Source organism: Hypomesus transpacificus, chromosome 13 (genome assembly GCF_021917145.1).
Source record: "Hypomesus transpacificus isolate Combined female chromosome 13, fHypTra1, whole genome shotgun sequence".
Lineage (NCBI taxonomy): Eukaryota > Metazoa > Chordata > Actinopteri > Osmeriformes > Osmeridae > Hypomesus > Hypomesus transpacificus.
Genome location: NC_061072.1, coordinates 13,836,021 through 13,858,003, shown reverse-complemented (window position 1 = coordinate 13,858,003; position 21,983 = coordinate 13,836,021). Strand labels below are relative to the sequence as shown.

The following is a 21,983-nucleotide window of genomic DNA, read 5'->3' as shown; positions in this document are numbered from 1 at the left end:
GGGAAGCATGTGCCTTGTTCCATTCAGGGAGGTAAGGACGTAAATCTAAACTCTAGAGACAAGAGGGTGACTCGTGCGGTGTTAAGGAAGGAGCAGCAGTTCTAGTCAGTCATTCAGCGCTGCTTTGTGCCCCACTAAAATGAACGGCAGTCAAGCAGAGCGCTATTTATGGCAGCTTGCCCCTGACCCTACACAATCTTTGTCTCGTTGTGTGTGTGTGTGTGTGTCTGTGTGTGTGTGTGTCTGTGTGGCTTGCTTGGGTGTGAGTGTGACTGTTGTAGTGTGTTTGTGATGTGAAAACAAGAAATAAACGGGGATCGATCAAGAGAGGAAAGCAAACAATGTTCCGTGACCCATGTTTTGTAACCACATGCCGCATGCGTCAGACAGATGGATGGATCTTTGTCAACGGTTGATGCCAGGCTGTTCTAATTATAAATGGCAGCCTTGACCCCATCGGCCTTGTAAATGACATGCACAAATGCCACAAATGGAGTATGGACATGAACACACAGCGAGAAGCTGCCACATGTACTCATATGCCTCCTGTCTGGAATTCTGACGTGGCAGAAATGTAAAACAATAGGTACCCTGTCTTCGATCCAACCATATCAAACACTTTCAGCCTTTCACTTAAGTCATCTTTGGAAGCTTCGGCTTGGCAAGCTGCGCAGTACTCACTGCACTGATAACATGCTGACCTGTTCTGAGAACGTGTAGCAATGGGTGCGAGTACGGCCATGTGCGCTGTGGGGAGCGTGACAGCGTTTACAAGAGCTCTGACAGACACGACCGTTGACAAGAGGTTCGAGAATTAGGTCACAGGTAGAAGTAACTCACTTGGCTTATAAGGTTATTACCACTGTCACATTTGGCTTATGGGGGATAAACGACCATCCTCAGAAATGAATTTCATGCACATCGGGGTAGTCCACAGCACGGGCGATGATGATGCAGCCGAGGTGAGATGGGAAACCTCCTCATGGGTTTGCAAGCAACAGTAGTGACAGTGAGTTGTATGGTGTCGCTCACATCAGTCATCCTTCCATAGAAGAGTTGCCATACCCAGCCTGAAGGCAGTAGGAAAAACAATACCTTGGAACCTGCCCAGGCAGTCCAATCCAGGAACTGCAAACAGCTGATTTCATAGGTAACCAGAAACTCCACTTATGAAAGGTGGCACCTCTTTGTGAGTGACAGTGTTCTTCCTTCTACAGCCGTCTCAGCTCACCTAGGTAGGAGAATCTACAGGTGGAAGCAGGTAGGCTAATGTAACTTTTAAATGTTATGTTGTGACTAGGTAAAGATAACTCATTTTGAAAAGTACAAAAGCAAAACGTAATGGAAACTGTAAACTTTGTTCCGTGCAGCATCAGATTTAACGTTTTCATAACAACTCTCAATTCTGAAGTTAGAAGGGAGGTGAACATATTTCTAATTGCTCAGACATATGACAGAAATGATAGAGACAGACCTACTGTAACACACTATCAGCAGCATTCCCACAGGGCTTGCGGCTATTATGTCTACGGTCTAGACATATAGATAGACTTTATTGATCCCACGGGGGATTATTTGATGTCTTACTTAAACAGTCCATTATGTGTGCAAAACATGCATGGATGTTAATGTGTCAGCACAGCTCAGTCAGGTGTACCTTTAGATGACGGAAGATTCCATCATCTTTAGGGGAACTCCTATTGATAAATAGACATTACTTTTATTCAGCTTTTTGTTCACCAGGTGTTCCATTGTCTTGTTTTTTAAAAGGCCCGTGACAGTGAATTGACTAAAAACTCACAGCAATTAGTTCATTGAGTGATACATCTATTTTTATTGCCTTTGAGTGTTGGAAAGGTTGTCTGTTTATATCGCATCACTGACATCATTTTAACAGCTGTGGAGTAACAGGTTTTCTTGTTGTTTTTGTGTGTGACAGTGGATAAGACCGAAGTGTCACAATGCCTAAGAGTATCCAGAAATCTTCAGGTACTGTATGTCTCTCAATCGTTGTTTAGTACCTTTGCCTGGAGCTTATACAGTATGTTGATTCACCCACCTAAACTTCTTTTGAAAAGCATTTCTGTTTTCACAACCTGAAACAAACCACAGGTGTCCTTAAAAGGCAGTCTTAGTGTGTGCAAATGTTCAGGACTGTTGAAAATGAAAGGTTTGGTGGAATTCTCTGCGCTGCCTGAGCTGGGGCGTTTTGTTCTTGTTCTTTTCAATCTTTTCCATTCATGGATGATTCTGTAGGGAACAATAGAATCTAGAATTAAAGATTGTATTGCCGTGTGTTTTGATGAATCCAGTGTCGAACACTGTGTTCTACAAGCCAGTGGAAGGAGTGGAGGAAGTTAGGACAGGATACCTGTTGAAGTCTCCTCCCCCATTTCCACTCAAAACAAAGGTGAGTTTTTCTGGGCCATCGCAATAGATACTGTACTGTTTTCTGGTCATGGTAAACTGTAAAAAGTATGTAAAGTAATATTTGGTTATAAATCTTAAATGTGTTTTTATTGTATGATTTGCATAATAACATTTTGATCTGTTTTATGTTGTGCTGTATCTTTTGACAATCACAAACATCCATCTTTTTATAAAGTTTCTAATTCCAAGATAAAAAATAATTCATTGGTCTATCGGCAGAACTCATGGAAGCGGCGTTTCTTTGTGCTGTTCAAGATGAAGGACGAATCTTACCTGTTGAAATACTTCAAAAGTTCAGAAGACAGGGAAAAACCATACGGGGGCATCGAGTTATCTAAGCATGTTCTGCTTGAAACATTATTAATCAAACTTGACTCTCAACATATGTTAATCCTACAAGTGATGGTTACAATACTCATTCATGTCATTGTGAACCCTTTACTCTACTTTACTGTAGAATTTCGCTGTTTTACTTGAGCCCTCAAAAACACATCCAGTGGCCACGGATCAACAAGAATTTCAAATGCTCTCCAGACTGCGTACTCTTCATCAAGGCTCGTGACAGGGAATACTTCCTCATCGGAGAAGACAGGTCTGTAAGACTTTTCCAGGCCTTCTGGTTACAAGGAAAAGGCAGGAAATTACATCACTGACTGCCAGTACGACATGGCTGAATGCTGTGTGTCACTCTCACCAACTTTCATGACGCTGCCATTGTTAAACAGTCCTTCTGTAAAACATTCTGTTTTGACAGGCATCATATGAAGATTATATGTTGATGAAGGAAAGTAGCTGTCACCTCAGCTTTTGCTGTGCCCTTATTTGATACTAAACTACTGTTGGTTAATGCTGTGACAAGCAGTTCCTCTAGTCTGAGTTGCTGTACTGTAGAAGTGGACCAGTAGAAAGTAGGTCAGAGGCGCTTCCTTCTTTGGGTTGACATGTTGGCCAGCTGGATTGGGCCATACACCCATACACCCAAACACTTCATCGATGCTTTACAATTCCCTTCATGGTCCTGCTATTTCTGGCAGTCTAACAATACAAATTAACTGAGGACGATGCTCTGGACTTAGACATCAAATGAATGGGGGTTGAAAGGAGAGTTATTAATTTGTTGGGCCATAGGTCCACTGTAAGTGATTTGATCCTACCACAATATTTTTTACGAATGTTCTATTTGATGTAAAAGCTCAAATCATGCATGAAGAAGTGTTTGTACTTTGTTGAACATGGCTGCCATGTTTATGTTTTCAGTTCTGACATTGATGGCTGGTTCTGGGACATATATGAGGCTCTGAAATACCGCCCTCACCAAATGCTGAATCCGGAGGTAATCAACATTCTCTTACATTGCCTAAAAGGCTGGGATCAACTTTGTAAACACACACAAACTGTATGCCAAAGGTACTGAAATGATAGACATGCGCTCATTCATTATTTTGTGAGACAAACGTACAAAAAGGGCATTTAGACCGATTATGTAGTTTAATCATAAAATCTTTTAAAATAGATCTATTTTCATTCAAGTCTTCCTGTTTATTTTCTCTGAAAGGTCTTGGCTGATGATTCCTCTTTCACCATTGAGGTAAATAAAAACTCTTTGATCTACCGCGTAATTACATTTACATTTAGTCATTTAGCAGACGCTCTTATCCAGAGCGACTTACAGTAAGTACAGGGACATTCCCCCCGAAGCAAGTAGGGTGAAGTGCCTTGCCCAAGGACACAACGTCATTTGGTGTGGCCGGGAATCGAACTGGCGACCTTTAGTAATGTTGGCAATCCAGTTTTTCTTGTCATCTGTCATCAACCTGACGGTATCACAATAACAAACCTTGGTACCAAAACACATGAGTTCTTAAATATAATATCCATCTATAAAAGTCTTTGACTAAAATCCATGCATTGCAATCTTTTTGTTGAATGGTATTAATGGTGTATTTTACTTTTACTTTTTTTTTTTTACGTTTTTTATTGACAGTCTATTTCAGATCCTGTTCTAAGGGTTTTCACCCTTAAGAAGAGGGCAAAATGTGTCAAAGAAGATTGCAAGGTGAGTCTTAGTTGACAAGTGCCACATTTGATCGCACTGTACCGGTGACACCTTACAGTTGTGATTGAAACATGATTTTACTAGTAACTATTCAGACGCGTGTCTCTGTCTATAAACAAACACAGTACAGAAATATAAAAAAAAAAATCATCATAAGTACACAAGTATGTTTGATATTATGTTAGGTGCCTAGATATCTGATTGTTATAAGGCAAAAGGAGACACACATAAGCGCAGCTAGTTCAAGCAATTGGGCAGCGCGCCGTCATTCATTCATCGGGGACGTAAGGCGTCTTACTCCACCTTCCTTTCCTCCGCCCACAACCACACCCATGTTAGCAACGCATATTCATTGGGCCCTGTCCGATAAGACGTCTTCAAAAGACGCGCGGATACACACACACTCACCCCGGTCGTTGTATGATCAGTGCTGCTGCCGCCCTCCACCATCCCCTTTCTCCCCCGTGCAGTCTGTCTGTTCGTTCCCTCCGGGGGATTATATCTCTATTGCTCCCTGCCTCATATGTCATGTATGTATGTGTTACATCGAGGAGGCAGGGAGTGCTTCCCTTAGATCATCCACTCCGCCAAAGTTGAATCTACATGTCCATGTCATGTAACACTAAATGCTAAAAACGTGATTGTCTTGACTGAACTTATTTTCCAAAACAAAACTCACCTAATGCCATGTCACATGCTTGAACATGTGCTCTTCATGCTCTACATTTGCAAGTGAGACTTTTAGCGAAGATTTAGCTTAATGTAAATTCAAATTTAGATTCCACATTTTGCTGGACATTGATCACTATTTATAAGATTGCCTTATGATCTTCTTTTTCCTCTCTTTAATTCTTTTTACCCAAATACAAAATACATGCACTGTTTTAAGTCATAATTGACCTTGTGTTGATATATTTTACTATCATTGAGACCCTAATCACCATACGGACTGCACATCTCTTTCAAACCTTTTTTCCAGACCCAACCTGTGAAAGATAGATCTGCATCTGAACCAAATGAAGCAATGGCAAAGTCCACAGAAAGTGTAAAGGTGATGATGGACCTGGGGAACTGGTTTGGACCACATGAATCCCACGTCACAATAAACTGACACCAGTTCTGCTTTCTGCCTGACTCACAGGAATCACAACGATCCAGGAGAGCCTGCTCAGAACCTGCGAGAAACTTTATGGAGCTATCACTCTATGACTATCCCAAGAGCTTCCTCAGAAAGGCGTCTCTGGTACATGTGCAGACAACCACAGGCACAGACTTACACAGCTGTGCTTGCCTCATGCCGTCATATCCAAAGATGCTGTGCTCATCAAGTCTGTGGTGATGTCTATTGTTCTTCGGCTGCAGCTAGGGGTCTCAGGAGGTTGTCTGTGTACTCTCTGTTCATTTTCAATATATGGCTTGCTTTGTCAAGTGTTACCTTTAGTAATACATTTCTAGTTGAATGCATCTGAATCTGAATGGCATAAGCCATGACTTAATTCATATTTGAGATGTATGATGTATTCGATTTTCCACATTTTGCAGGGAAATGAAGAAGTGACATGTGGTCCTGGGCCTGTGGTAACAATGTGTTCTCCTCTTCCTCCAATGCAATATTTCTGCTTAGATATTATTTGTATACGGCTAAACACCCATTTGGAAAGTGACATGAAAATGACTGGAGCTGGGATTGATTTGAATTTCATTTTCACAAAACACTTCTGACTCCATTTCTGTTTTTTCCATTAAACCACAGACAGTGGAACATGCCTGGAGACCCTTGTCAGAGCAAGTGAAAGAGCCCGGGAACAATTACTACGATTATCCCAGGAGGTTTCTCAATCACACACGCCAGGTACACACATTTCTAATAAACATGGTATGGTGGGATAGAGGCAGTCCTGGCCATCTATGTAGCACCTCCTTCCTGTGTGTGATTGTTCTGGCTCTAGTTCACTGGCACCTGCACAAACAGGAAGTCAGTCTTTAAGCCTCAGAATTAAAGTAAGGCATGTTGTTTGGCACCTTGGTCTTAGTCTGGTTTGGACCAATGCATCCTTCCCTAGGTGGATTTCTGTCAAAGTACAGAAGACTATATTCACACCCACACACACTTGTATGCATGCACACACACAATGTTCTACACACAATGCCACTCACATGCCTCATGGTGTTATTTTTGTCTTCAAATTGCAGGAGAGTGAAGATGAGGAGGCCTATGAGGATGACAGACACAGCTACTACATGAAAATGGAGACAGTGTGAGTACTCCTCACTCCTCAGTCATTTTAGCGGTTCTTAAGGGAACATGTTTAGTTTCCATCCAGGCTAGTTTGCCTAATAAAACGGTTGAGTGTGTGTGTGTGTCTGTGTTGGTCTATGCTTGTGTGTGTGTGTGTGTGTATATATGTGTGTGTTTGCGTGTGTCACAGGTTTGAAATAATGAAGGAGGCTGGAGAAAGAGACAAGGATTCCCTTGTTCAGTCGTTTGAAGTGTACGTTTTTGCCATTGAACTGGTCTCTCTTTGTCTGTTCACATACCCAACTTTGTTTGGGTCAGTGTTTTTTGTAAGCACTGTACTTTGTACGTTTTACAGGAACGCTAAAGTTGAAGAGTTTACCACAGACAGCCTTGTTAGGTCTGTAACTCAAGTTTTCGACAAGCTCAAGACTCAGGTGCCAATTGAGGCCGAAGCAGATCCAGATGAAAGGTTCATCACTCAGTTAACTATTGATTCATGTCATATTTTAATATTTAATAAAAAATGGCTAAGGAATGCATCTTTTGTTTGGCATGTAGACCAGACTGCTGACAGTAACAGCATTGTTATTCCTGGCAGGCATTGTTGACAAGTTACTAATCAGTCATGATAAGAATCTATCAGAGCCAGTCAAGCCAGTCTGTTTCAGCACAAAGTATGAACTCAAACACCAGGTACACAGTGACATGTTCATTGTGTTGGATTATACATACACTGTGAATACAACATTTGCATTTGTATTGTATCCATATAGTGTATTGTAAATCAACATGATCAACTAAACCTTAGTTCCATCCATTGTTGTTGAAAATGTCTGCAAAAAAGTGGGAAATACTGTGTCCAGTAAAATAAAAAGGTGTGACTTTGCAAAAAAAAGAGCAGTGCGTGACCCTTGGGTCTATTTATAGCGCAGTGGGAATGTTCAGTCTGCTTGGTGTTGATTAGTGTCGGTAAGAAAGGAAGGATAGTCTCCGAATGAGGAAACAAATTATCATGAGCACGGATCCAGTTCTCATATATCAGATGCTTCTGAAGTATATTTCACAGAAAACATTGGGCTGTGGGGTTTTCTAACTGGGTTTAATTTCTCAGCAGGGTGGACTTCCTGGCAGCCAGTGATAGCAGTCCCACTGAGAATGAAACTGGTCCTCCTGTGGTGATGACCCAATCAAAACACCTGGAGCAGCACAGCTCAATCGAAAGGTGATTTACACAATTACTGAAGCAGTATTTACTAATCAATTCAATTTAGAGTTTGGTGATGCTGATGCCAAGACGTAATCTTTATTTTACATAACTTGAGACTAAACGTCTTCATTAGCAAGGAGGAAGAGCTTCTTGCGGAGAAAGATATCATTGTGAACCAGGAGGATTTGAAAAAGCATCTGGTGGTATCAGATGTGGAAGGCAAACCATGGTATGTAGCCTATTGAAACAGAGGTCATATTGTTTTCTTCTTGCGCCATCTGTTATGAGGATTTATGTAGGCAAATGGAGCATGCACACTGTCATTTGTCAGCATGACAGGAGTTGAAATGTGATCTTTGCCCAAACATGAACTCTTAATGACAACTGTGAAGGTCTATTGTCTGGGTACCACTCATCTTTACATCTTATTAATCAAAATTCCTTCGGGCATGTAGCAAGGTTTTACTGTACTGTGGATTGCAGGTGGCTTCAAGCTGATTGGTACTGGGACTCCTACACTGCTTGTTTAATGCAGACCACAAGGGCCAAAGGGCTTTGAGGAGGACAGATCTGGGTTTACATAGGGTGTGTATAATCACAGTGTGTGTATGTGTGTGTGTTGTAGTGTCTTCGGTTGGACAGGTCAGTCCCAGACCACTTATCCATTCCATAAGGGTGACCGAATTCTGGCAATAAATGACCTACACACTGGCAGTGTGGAAGAGTTCCAGACCTACCTCAGAAGACTCCTCAAAGAACAGGTAAGCACACACACACACACACACCATGGACAGGCCCACACACACACACACGTACAGATACTCAAAGCGCACTATATTTCATATGCTTAACACGTGGGAATTTGTTTTGGGTGCACCATCTGCAGCCCCTGACGTGAACTTCTTCTCATTTATTCATTGCAGGTGACACTGACCATCTTGCGTCTACCTGGATCTGAACCTATGCCTTCCACCTTTATTTCCAATAAGTGAGTCCTCTGTAATCAACAACAAAAAAAGCCTTTTACTGTACCTGACCATGGTTCCTGTAGTTCAGGGTACTTAAATATGGACCTTTACAGTGTACAAATGTAGGTCCATAACATCTGTGACATTGCTATAATATCATTACTGTATGGATTCTTATTGGATTCTTATTGAGATTCGAATGATCTATATTGTATATTCCAGTGCTGACTGCTGGAATAGGGAGGGGTGCCAGACTAGGGAAAGGGTGACCCAGTACCTTTTAGATTACCCTTACATCCTGAAAGTGCACATTGCCTTGTCTCAGTATTCTCCAATTATAGATCCCATCATCAGGGCTGGCCTATGCCCGAAAATAGGCCCATCCCTAATTTCAGCTCAGTGGCAGCCATATTGCTCCATGTTGTGTAACAATCCCTAGTTGGTCAAGAGGGTGTGCTGCCTGTTTTGAAATCCGGATCCTATCTGTTGTGTCAAATCTCTTCCTGGGAAGAAAGAGGGCGCTTAGTTAGGCACTAAAAACCCAACTGATGTGGGTGTTAAAAGTATGTGACAAAATAACATTTCCCAAAAACATCTTTGTGATGATAAACCTGCTTGGTGACGTACCTTGCAAACATCCTTTTTAATGTTCAGAGGCATCATAATAAGCTTGTGCCAAATATTTGACAAGGCAGTGTTACACTGTTGAATTGTGAAGTTAATTCTGGTTTCCTGTCAATAGATACTCTTTGGGAGTCAATCACTACAGGGTTCAGCCCACTGCTGATTGCAATGTGTTGATTTATACATGAACCCCAGGGGAAACACTTGAGATTTGTGATCATATATATGTGATCTATTGAAGTATATGTACAGTTTGGATTGAACGAATCAGGAACCGGCCTGTGATGCTGTGCCGATCACAGTCCCAGCCCTGTGGCTACCTCTGCTTATACTGACATTTACCAACTGACCCAAGTTGAGCACTGGATTTTGGTGTTTCAACACCCATTGACACTTCCCTGCTGTATGACTATGTTTAGCCTGTGTTCTGCACCTCTCTTTCACAAACCATCTCTGGAGGAGGGGATCCCTCGATGAATTCTTCAATTTTTTCTCCTCTAGTGAGTTTTTCCTTGTCTTTCTCGAGGATTTAGGTTTGTTGAAGGGCAGTTCTATGGGCGTATGTGAAGCCCTCTGTGACATTGCTTGTAAAAAGGGCTATACAAATACATTTTGATTTGATTTAATTTGAAAATGAATTTTCCTCTGACTTTCCTCTGACTTGTGCAATGTAATGCTATGTAATGACCTATATTCCACAGTCCAGTTGCGCCCCCTAGAGAGCAGAGGACTCCTTTATAACACACATTATGTCTACCTTTTACTCCTGTTCTCTATTTGCACTATATCTAAAACATGCCTTGTACATACTGGCTCCTGTAAATGTGTCCTTTTACATGTTTCCATGTATTAAATCACTGTAATAAATACAGCTTTGGATTGTGCATTTGTCTTATTGTCCTCAATTACTTAAATACTTTATGATTCCAACCAGACAGTCTGATCTAGAAAATGTAGAAGCATTTGCTGAGTACATTGGAACAATTTAGTGTAGTGTTCCCAGTCATTTGGAAAGTGTGCGCATCAACTTGAGAAAAAAGGCTTTACAATTCAAACCAGTAGATGGCTGACTTACACCAAGATAAAGAGGGACTTAACTGTTTCAGTCCTTGTGTAGGATTGGACGAAACAGCAACACATGGGTAGTTCAGACCTTAAAATGTTGGCATTACCATCTTTAGTTGATAAGGTACAAGACAGAACTGATATCTTACTTGTAACGTGGGCTGGAATGTGTAACAAGTGGAGAAAAAAAAGAAAAAAAGCTTTCATTTGCGGCTTTAAGGTTTCAGAGTGACTTTTGCAGGATGTGTTGTGAAGACAGTGCATGAACACCATGCCTGGGAGCTCCTTCTCCCTGCTTTAGATGTGTCCTCGCAGCCACTCCTTCCAGTCAAGATAAGACAGGCTTTCCTGTAAGCTCTGGGTCTTAAACTCCAATGGATGAGATCCTGGTCGGACTCTGATAAATGTCATGCGCTAGTAAAGAATGAATGAGACCAGCATTACAATTAGAATCCCCTCAAGATGGCAGTGGGCAGGGAGTGTAATTGGAGGGTCCTTACATTGATTGGTCACCTTGTATGGAGAGGTGTGATAAACCATGATGGGAGGATGAGAGATGTGTGGTCAGAGAGGTTCCCTGCATGCGGCCCACTGCTTAGCATATTAAGGAAGGTACTAAACAAAATCAACAACACCAGCTTAGTCTATGACGGGTTCAGTTAACACCATCATGTGGCCTGTCTGTGCAATCCCCACCACCGATACATGAACAGTGGACCTATACGGTGTGTAGATGAATTTAGAAGCACCTTTAGATGCTTGATCCACACACGCTCTCTCCTGTCTTGCTAAAGGTCAATCCTGATTGGTTTTTGGTCCAACTGCCAGTGTCCAGTCACAACACCCCCTCAGTGTCTGGTTTCTAAAACCAAGAATTCCTACAACTTTTCCGGTGACATTTCCACGTCACGACTGGTTCCATCGAGATCCATCATATTCACTAAATGTTATGCATAACTTGTGTCACAGGGACACCCCGCCTAATTGCATCTACTGACCTCTACAGTGAATCATCAAAGTTCTTGATGATTAAGAATACATAATAAAACGACCTTCCTCAAATTGGATTATAAAGTTAGATGAGAAAGCATTCACTTAATTGCCATATCACAGTTGCAAGCATTTCTAGATATTTAAACACACACTGACACAGTATACATTTACACATAAAAAAGCTTATGATACAAAACAATTCCAGAATATTTAAACTTGCCTGTACAATTTTTATTGGTTTGTAATACCCCAAAACATATAAATCACTGGTCAGGCAGTTGAATTAAGACGTGTCAATGTTGCACACAACCATATGAACAAATGCATGATTACAATAGATGTCATTGAGATACTTTCAGATTTACCTTTTCAGCTATTTTTAAGATTTACCTTTTCAGCTATTTTTTTTTATTTAAAATATCAGACAGGGATAGTTATTTGCCTCAACACATTTCAAATCTCAGCATTTCAGCCTTAGATAAGCAATGACATTTTACCCAATGACAAAAGAATGACTTGATCAGTTACACAAATGTATTTCCATTCATATAAAACTTCCATTAAACGCAATTGACAAATACTTGACAGTGTAAGAAAGTAGAAAGATTGAACACTATTTTGGTATTTCAAGGTAGCATAAGTTTCCTTCGGTGGCAGTTCAAAATGAAAGGTGACCATGGCAACTGAAGTAAAAGATTACATTCTTTCAACCTGTGACCATGTAATTTGAAATAAAATACAATAGGTTTTTACAGAGAGGCTTCATCTGAGGTCACAATTCCTAAAAGCAGTCAGGTCGTCAAATGTAATTTCAGTCAATACTGGAGGCACAGCCAGACTTCACGTCATAGATATATATTATATGGATTCAACTTTTTTTCTCTTATTATGGATTCATATTGCTTTTGCCTTCGCCTCCGCCAGCCACTCGCTGAAAAACGTGTCCATGGCCTTCCGGCTTTCTCTGCTGCCCACGTTGACCGTGGGGATGATCTTGAGGGGTCGCAGCCACTGCACGAAGCGCTTCATCTCCGAGAAGCTGCTGTGCTCGCTGTAGGGGATACCTGGCAGGGAAAAGAACATCTCACTCACACAATCGATTCAATGCCAAAAAACTAAAGTGGCTTTTTACTTGGCATTGGGAGAAACCCAATAGCCAGTAACACCACAAGACACAAGTGGCCCCCTCTACCTGGCCCCCTCTACCTGGCCCCCTCTACCTGGTCCCCTCTACCTGGCCCCCTCTACCTGGCCCCCTCTACCTGGCCCCCTCTACCTGGCCCCCTCTACCTGGCCCCCTCTACCTGGCCCCCTCTACCTGGCCCCCTCTACCTGGCTTGAAGAGGCCAGCATGTTTTGGGGGCTACGCTTTCAACACCCAGTCCAACACGGGGTAGAATTCTAATCAGATCCCCTGATCATGCCTTCATCCTCCTTCCTAAATTCAAAGTATTTAATTTCATTTTCCAGGTCCAGAAAAAGTTGAGCAGGGTGGTGAGAACTCTTCAGACTCCTCAATTATGGATGCGCTCTTGGACTAAAAGCTAAACGACGATTTCCCTAATCTCCCTTATTACGAGCCATCAAGTCCAATGAATAATAAGTATGTGTTTGGTTAGAGGGAGGCGGCAGCAGCTGTGCGTCTCCCACGGAATACAGAAACGCAGCATGAAGGCAGTCTGGGGGGGAGCGCCAACTGGTCCTGTCAGGGGACTGCGTTGGTGGGAGGCATTTCCAAATGACACCTCTTGAAAAATGGCCAAAACCGTGAGGCCGGTGCAGATGTTAACTTCAGGCAAGTGCCGTCAAGCGGCGTGTTTTGAAAAGGCTTCGATCTTTTCATTCTAGAGTCGTTTTCATTTAGGAGTTTAAGTAGGGGGGGGGGGGGGGGCGGGGGGCTGGACTGCTAATGGAAAAACAATGCTCAGAAGAGTATTGGTCTAAGATCACTTTTCCTGATCTCAAAACCATAGAAATACAACCTTAACATGTGCTGAAGCAACCTGTGACCTTTCTGGTTTGGGTTGAATTCCATGCCCCGCATCTTCTGTACCAATCGGGAAGACTACCAATCCATAGGACGAGAGAGTGAGAGCGGGTGAGAGCGGGCGAGAGAGAGCGGTCAACACAGACATTGGAAGGAGAGAGGGACCGAGAGAAAAAGCAAGAGAAAGCGAGGTGCTGAGAGTTGGACATTTAGAAAATCGGGAGAGTTTGCAGAACTGCATATGGGTTGTGCTGCGTGCGTCTTTCTGGGTCACCTCCCTCAGCTGCTGAGTGGGTGCTGCTACGTGCTGGACGGATGGGGTTGTTGGCTAGTCTAAACATTTCCAGAAGGGGAGAAAGAAAAAGGCTGAATCACTGATATCAGATCAAGTCACGGCCTACTGAACATGCCGTCTGAACATGATACCTGATCCAGCTGAGTCTCGCAAACGGCAAAGGAGGAAACGGAGTCTGAGGACAGTGAAGTGTGGGCACACTTCAGATCATTATTGAACTATATGAATGCAGGAGATGGATAGGACATCAGTGCTAGTTTTACACTTGATGTATACTTTTATAGATATACTTGATCTAGATACTGACCTGGCACACCAATGGTCCTACCATATTAATCCTCAATGTGATGAGGATGGTCTCCAATCTAGACCAGTCCTATATGTTGGAGATGTTTACCTGCTCCAACACACCCAATTCACATGAATGGTTGTTATCAAGCTCTGCGGAAGCCTGGTGATAACGACCATTTATGTGAATCAGGTGTGTTGGAGCAGGGAAACATCTCCAACACACAGGACAGTGGGCCTGTGGGCCTTGGGACCAGGGTTGAAGACCACTGAGCTAGACTGAGACGCACCGTAGATGGAGATGTTGCTGCTGGTGTAGGGCTGGATGTCTTGCACCACATCCACCTTCTGGCTGAAGGTCCATCCGGTGGGCTTGAAGGCTACAAGCTGGTCATACTGCCCCGCAAACCTGCCCAGGTGAGCCTGGAGGTTCTGGAAAGACAGCAGGACACACCATCTGAACAGTGAAGCTTCCACACACCCTAACCTATTATACTGTTTAGTATTCCTCTTTTGGGGCATTTTACATTTGTACCGTACGTCTACGTCAACGTTCACATGTACTTCTAAGAAACATGGAGGGGAATAAATTAATTACAACTTCACAATGCAAACCTTCATTTCATTCATTATATCATTTGGGGATATTTATAGTAGAGATTATTTATATTTTTGAAGTCCAAAGGTTGGACTACATTTGGGGATAGGTAGGCCTTTCACATCTGAATCATGGTTTCCCTTCACTAACAGCAGGATATAAACTTTGCAAAGTGTTTATCAAACGTGTCTCGGGGAAAACAGAAACCACAATAATTCGGTAATGAGACAACTAAGCCATTTATAATGAATCATCATTTGCAGCATTCAATTAATTTCTGTCGCACACAAGCGTGTCAATATCTTATCGCAGCAAAACTATTCAGACATGAAAGCCTGAATCAATATTCATAACAATTGTGGGGAAGTCTCAAAAGATGCATTTCAAAGCTCAAACTGCATCGTGGGTAGTGTAGTTTGGTCGCAGGGCATCTCCTTCAGACATGCATGGCAGGGACGTTGGGCCCCCCCCCCCACCCCCACCCCCACCACCAAAGAAAAGTCAAGTTTTGAATCAGCACTTCTGTGAAGACTGGTCATGGCTCTGTCCCAGCATTGAGAACTATCTGGAGAGCTGCAGATGGCAGTTTGAAATGTTGTACTCCTTGGGAGAGAGAGATGCTGTGCTTGCAGCGCGGTCATTTAAATGAATTAGCATATTAATTGTTTAAACTTCGGGTCTTAGATTTGCATACACAACCAGTAGGCAGAAATGGATGAGGTTTTTTAATTGGTTGTCAAAATATCCAGGGAAAATGCATTATTTAACCCTATTTTCTGGAAACGGGAGACATCGTTTAAGTCAGAACCTCTCATGTCAACCCTGAGAAATGTATTTTTTCAAACAATAAACAGAACAAAAACGAAACCGATTAGTCTATACCGTCAGATTCTATAGTTTCAAGTAATTGGCTAGTTTTGCCAAACAAGTGCTAGTGCTGCTGTGATATGGTAATGCACAGGGATTGAGTCAAACCCTACAACTACTTACACACAACATGGACCAGGTAGAGCTCAGCGCTAGAGCCCCTGACTGCAGAGCAAGTGTTCACAAGTTCAAATCCCCCTGTACGTCTCTTCGGGTAAAAGCGTCTGCTCAATAAACACATTCCATGGGATGCGTTACTTCCGAAATGGGGCGTGCTGATGAACCTACCTTGAACTTGAGTTGCATCATGGGTAGCACATGGACTTGGGCGGCCCTCCAGTCTGTGGTGATGAGTTGTGTAATGTGCTTCGACTCCAGGCAGCACATGGTGTTGAACTTGTCCCGGGACATGCTCACTTTAGACCCCAGAACCTCTGCCAGAGCTGGGATGGACAGAGGGTCAGAGCTATGTTCTACAATAAAGGGTTGGGCCTGTCCACATGAACCATCTGTTCAGGCCACTGTCCTGTTTTAGTCTCAACCCCCAAGGACTGTTAGTGGAACATGTTAGCAGGGCATACAATAAAGGGTTGCATTAACAACATTTTTTATAGCAATTACGTTTGGAGAACATACATAGAACACACAGACCCCCCCCCCCCCCCCCATGATTTCCACTACTGATATGTATACTGATTCAATGCCAAACTTATTCTTAACTTCACACTAGACATACCGTAATAATTGTTGAAGTTATTCTAAATACAAATGTTCTCAGCAGTACAGATACCAGAGGAAGAAGCTGATCTGAGCCCAGTTCAAATTCTGTAAAAAGTGTCCTTGGTTCTTAAGTGTTTTCTCCACTCACTGAGAGATGGTCTCTTTCAGCTTTGTGCGTGCATGTGTTGTGCAAGCGATTGTTTGAAGTGGAGGGGAGGGGGAGGAGGAGGGGGGGATACAGGCATCACACAAAAGGCAGGAAATAACTCATTGAAACCAAGGGCATCTTGGAGATGGAGTAGCTCCCCTTTGACATTTCCAACTCATCCACAAACTATCCATGGAACCCCCCTTTCAGAACATGTCTGCCACTTCAAATTATTCTCTACAGCAGAGCCAGATACAAACAGGAGAAAACTCAAACCCAAGCGGAATACAATGTTAATGCCACCAACATTAGACATTGAAATAATCATTCATATACATGTTTCCTCAACATTTAAATCCTGAATCGTATTTGACATAAAAAAATTCCCCAAGAGTACAAATCCACACCCTCTCACATTCTATACAGCAAGATTCCCAATCTCAAATAGGCTGGTTAGGCACCCCAAAAAAACAACACTTCTCTGCACAAATCTCTGCCCTCCAATCTCAGAACTGCCCAATCATCTTCCTGATGACTGGTCTACAGGGTACGGCTTTTCCACACACTCTTGGTCCAGACCACTCACCCAGAAAGACTTTCTCTTTCCCCACGGAGTAGGAGCCACAGACTATGAGGGTGCGGGGGTTGAGAGTGACGTGCTCAAAGGCTGTGCTGGCTGCAAAGCTGATGGCCTCCTGCTGACTGGGGAAGGTGTATTCAGGACTGCAGTACCTGGGAGTACATGTGGAGGAAGGGGAGGGGGGAGGGAGGGAGGGAGAGAAAAGGAAGAAGGAAAGAACAGAGGAGTGGCCCAGAGTGAGAAAAGAGTTGAAGACTTCTGAAGTCTACGTGTGTGTGTGTGTGTGTGTGTGTGTGTGTGTGTGTGTGTGTGTAAATCTGGGTGCCTGGCAGAGTGTGGAGCGGAGGTAATGAGCCGACGTTGCTCCAGGACAGCGCTGGCTGTGATGGGAAGGCAGAGGGAGAGCGTTCATTTCAGGAGGAGAACGAGTCTGTGACAGAGTGTGTGTGTGTGTGTGTGTGTGTGTCTACAGCGGAATAAAGCACTCGAGTCTGCAGTCACAATGGAGGACAGAAATTGAACTTGAGGTTCACTCAGGGCCACAGCGATGACACGGCTGCGTGATGGAGCGGTCTGGCCACTGTATTTCTCTTTTTTTTTTTTTTAAGACAACTGGAAAATCAGGGGAGATATTTACCGTCTTCTGACAAAAGAAAACATCAAGAAAACCCGGAGTGACATTTCTAGTGTGCGTGCGTGCGGGAGAGCGACTGACGTCGTGTCCAGGTAGAGGGTCTGGACCCTGCAGCTTTGCAGCGGAGGGTAGTGCTCCATGGAGGGGTCGGCTCGGAAGTCTCCCACGTGGAGGACGGTCTGGCCGTCTGGCAGCCGCAGGAGCAGCATGGCAGCGCCCGGACAGCTGCGCTCACAGAGGGGACCAGGTGAGAGGGTAGAACATCCGCTGGTGGGGTAACTAACTGACGCCAGGGCTACAGAGTCACATGGAGCCTCTGGACCCCTGTTAACGCTGGACAGTTCGTGGCACGTTTCTAAAGAAACTGAGAGATTAAAACAGACATTCCTTTCCCCCCCCACTTAAGCATTTTGAATTGTTTACACTTCGGTTATAGCCGTAGAATTTGAGCCCAATTCTGATACTCACTGGTTGGCTTCCAGCAGAATGACCTTGACTCCATCCACTGTGACCTCGGTGTTCATGGGCAGGATGTGAACATACCGCTCCTCCACCTTCAGCTTGCTCTTCACCAGGTTCCCTGTGATCTGAAGGGGAGGGACAGCCGTTAAAGCAGCTGTCAGCCTGCCATCTGTGGTCAGAAAACCAACTGTGGGCCTGCCTCTTAGTGCTTGTCACTAATGGATTCTGAAGGTCTAGTTCTCTGCATCTACACAAAGGCAAACAAACTGATGAAACTCAAGCGAGTACAGTGCTTTGACTGACAGCTCCAGGGCCTAGAGGAATCGAGATAGACGTGGGTCTTTGTTCTTAACTTGTTTGTAAAGAAAGATTGTCATTCAAATCTTTTAATACTGGAAATCAAAGTGGGTAGTTGTTGTAAAGGGTAGCCAAGGGAGTTGTTTTAAACCTATAAGAGAAGACATTAAAACTTGGTTCATGAACTCAGCATGTTCATTTTTCATGAGGATTATGATGAAAGAAATAGGGCCTGTCCACATGAAACCTCTGTTCAGGCCACTGTCCTGTTTTAGCCTCAACCACCGAAGACTGCTACTGGAACATGTTAGCAGGGCATGACTCATGAGAGAGACTGACCTACTATCCTGGAAATGCTGCACAATAGACTTGGGGTAAAACATGGGTAAATCCTACAACTCCATGGGATTTATCTCATATACTGTAAAATCACTTAAGTTAAGGATCTAAAGCACACAAGGTTCAGTTCAGTGGCCAGTTGTTACAGTTTGAGCAAGAGTGTAGCTTCATTGGGGAAAAAATGGGCCAAATATAGATTGTTATTTTCCATATGTATCCATTTTAGTCGACTTTCAGTTTCATACCAAACAGACAAATGTCCTTTTTTCAGGAAAGGATAAGGGACAAGGGTGTTCACAACAGTTCCCAAAGGCTCTCATACATCTTTTAATGCTCTCTTGCTGCCAACGTGTATTCTTGACTAGAGTCCTGTGCATGCATCAGTATTTATTTCCTGACCACGTTCAGTGCGACACCAACAATGCTGGCCGGAACACGTCTGTCCTGTATAATCTACATTCATCTGAACACACTGTCCTTTTTACAACACAGCATTGCCTCAGTGGTTTGAAGTCACTGGCAGGGATTCTAATCAGTTAACAGTTACCTCCGGGGGCCTTGCCCTACTGATGCAGAGAAAACAGTTGGTAGATTGTGCTGAGCGACCACAGCAGGCCTACCTTGTTGCAGTAGATGGGAAACGTGGAGTTCTTCCTCAGACCTCCGTAATGGTCGGAATGAAAGTGGGTGAGGAAGTATGCAGTGATGCCGTCTATCACCCCGTACAGGAAAGCGTCCACAACAAACTTGGTCCCTGGGGGATGAACATTTTTCATTTAAAAAACGCTATTCGTTTTCAATAATACTTGAACAGTTGTTTTATTAAATACCATGACTCAACAAGACATGAACTCGCCTGGAATCTTTTTATAGAAAGGACATCGCCTGGGTTCCTCTGCCCCTCCATCTGCTTTCCCCCTGTTCCTCCACCCCCTGCCTCCTCCCCATCCCCTTCTTCCTCCTCCTCCCTGAGTTTTCTGGGTACCGTCATCGTCTGGGACCTCTTCCACCTTTAGAACCACATCAGCGCTGGCCCCCCTGCTCCTCCTCTGCCGTCCTCCATGCGCCCTTCTCCCTCTGGAAGCCACAGCACACCCTGGACCTGAACTCTGCTCCGGCAGCTCACTCTCAGCAGCCTGCTCTTTCAGAGGTTTGAGCCCAAAAAACACCCCAATGTCTGTCTGCTTGAGGCCAGAGGATGGTCCCGCCTTGCCCGGCCCCTTCCTGGGTGCCATGCTTGCTTGAGACAGTTGAGTTAAAGAGATCTTAGGAGACGAAGGCCCTTTCTTTGGCGCTGCTGAAGTTTGTTCTGTTTTTTTTGGAGATGCATTTAAACTTTCGGCGTGAAGGGCGTGACTGCTGTTTGTGCTAGAAATGTGTTCTCTGAGCTGTTCTAACACTATACTCTGCGGGGATTGGAGTCTATGGCTGGTTCTGCTACAGGGAACTGAAGTGTTTGCTACTGCAGGTGTCAGAGGGGAGGCAAGGCCATTTTTAGCAGCTGTGAACGTAGGGTGATTGCTATCCGCTAATGAGCTAATTGACATCACCTGGGTGTCACCGTTTGATTCCAACTGAGATATGTCAGAGAAGAGCTCGTCATCAATTGACAGAGACTCATCATCAAGTGATGCTTTGTTACTGAATAGAATGATTGATTCGTTATTCTCATTTTCATACAAACTATTTGGAAACAGATTTTTTCTTGGTTGGCCACCACTGATTTCATGATCCGTAGGGAATTCAAAGAGAGGAGAATATGAGATTCCATCATCACTGGAAGGAGAGGGCTTTGCCTTGACAAAGCCTCCTTCAATAGCTGGACTTTCCCTATCTGGAACAATGGGGGTCGGTTCTTCCATTTTGCTTTCTTGTGACGTGGCAGACTTGACCCCTCTGACAGATGGTGACCAGCCTTTCTTTTTCCTGATGTCCTCAGGCGCAGGTGACCTCAACAGCAAAAGAGCGTTAGTCAGCTTTGAGGGGGTCGAGGCTCCACAGCCTGTGTTACAGGGAGAGCCATGAGTGGGGAGCCCTGTCGCACTGTTCTGGGAACACTCCAATACTAAACTGGTGTTGCCCTGGTTCTCTTGGTCCAAAGAGTTGCCGCTGGGGACTTCACTGGATGTCCTCTCCTGAGACAGACTGACGAAGGCTGGGTCATTTATTGCTCGAAAGTGAGCTAATACCGTGTGGTTGTATCTCTTGTAGTGACTTGGAATTGTGGAGGAGCACTGGGTTCCATCTGGGCATTCTATCCATATCAGGAAAAAAACAAGAGAATCAAGAGAACTAAAGAGGTCAAGTTGGTATTAAATGTAAACATAATTATATATCTCATTAAAAGAAGGTCTGCAATGTTTTACGTACCTTTGCTCTCATCCACTGGGGTTTCAAGACATTCGGCTACATGCCACCTTTGGGACTGGACTACTAATACAGAGAATGGCATCTGACACACTGGACAGAAATCTCCAGGAGTTAATGCCTCATCGTCACCGTTGTCAAATGGTTGGGTAACATCAATTTGTTTTGACTGTGTAGAGGTGACAGTTGAAGGTCGTGTGGAGTCTTTACTAATACACTCAGTTTCTGTTGCGTTGGGACCTCTGCTTTTAGAAAGGGCATTATTCCCTGTTTTCTTGACCATAATCTCGCCCTTTTTTATTCGTTTGGAGACACGTCTTCTCTTGGGCACCGTTCCATTGGACGGTTCAGAAGTCTCTCGTCTCTTCTTTTGGAGAGGCTTATATTCCCAGATGTCATTTTCATCGTCTACTTCTGACATCTCGACATGCGAAATGGACACCAAACTACTGTATTTCCAAAATCTCAAAAGTGGGGAAAAATTAGGAATGTTTGATGTGTTTTAACCTTCCGTCTCATGGCTGCTAACATGCCATGGAGCTGCATTACCCGTCTCCTGTTAACAATCTCCGTGTAGTCTAAATTACAATCCACCACAATGCGTAAAACCGATATTCCACGTTCCTATGAAAACATATTTCATAGAACCCAATAACATTAGCAGAGTCTCAAAGTTCGGCACCGAAATTTACCGCCACACAATACAGTGTGATGTTGTGCAATGTTACAAAACACTTCAGTAGATTCGACACATTTGATATGTATATTTTTTTAATTATGAACATCTTATAACAACAATCTGTAGCGGTGTGTTACGAT

General features: G+C 43.6%; 2 protein-coding genes across 4 annotated transcripts; one reads left to right on the top strand and one right to left on the bottom strand.

Annotated features, from left to right (window-relative positions):
• Positions 1–1,157: 1,157 nt before the first annotated feature.
• Positions 1,158–10,408, top strand: LOC124476067 (pleckstrin homology domain-containing family S member 1-like). Of its 3 annotated transcripts, none has more exons than XM_047033062.1 (19): positions 1,158–1,261; positions 1,940–1,989; positions 2,313–2,410; positions 2,650–2,768; positions 2,888–3,022; positions 3,688–3,763; positions 3,986–4,018; positions 4,415–4,486; positions 5,466–5,537; positions 5,628–5,729; positions 6,029–6,064; positions 6,240–6,338; positions 6,680–6,744; positions 6,916–6,978; positions 7,081–7,194; positions 7,840–7,947; positions 8,048–8,161; positions 8,558–8,693; positions 8,856–10,408. In XM_047033062.1, the coding sequence occupies exons 2-19, from the start codon at positions 1,962–1,964 to the stop codon at positions 8,922–8,924; spliced, it is 1,539 nt and encodes a 512-aa protein (XP_046889018.1). In that variant the 5' UTR covers positions 1,158–1,261; positions 1,940–1,961; the 3' UTR covers positions 8,925–10,408. The 3 variants fall into 3 exon arrangements, with proteins under 3 accessions (XP_046889018.1, XP_046889019.1, XP_046889017.1); XM_047033063.1 differs by having other exon boundaries at positions 7,837–7,947; positions 8,066–8,161; XM_047033061.1 differs by having other exon boundaries at positions 7,837–7,947.
• A 2,063-nt stretch (positions 10,409–12,471) lies between these two features.
• dclre1a (DNA cross-link repair 1A (PSO2 homolog, S. cerevisiae)) lies at positions 12,472–21,982 on the bottom strand. Its single transcript, XM_047033022.1, has 9 exons — positions 21,168–21,982; positions 19,654–21,051; positions 19,418–19,551; positions 18,168–18,286; positions 17,781–17,924; positions 17,072–17,217; positions 15,906–16,060; positions 14,443–14,584; positions 12,472–12,646 (listed from the first exon to the last, which is right to left on the bottom strand). Exons 1-9 carry the CDS (start codon positions 21,583–21,585, stop codon positions 12,477–12,479), a joined length of 2,826 nt encoding a protein of 941 aa, XP_046888978.1. The 5' UTR covers positions 21,586–21,982; the 3' UTR covers positions 12,472–12,476.
• Position 21,983: the final 1 nt, after the last annotated feature.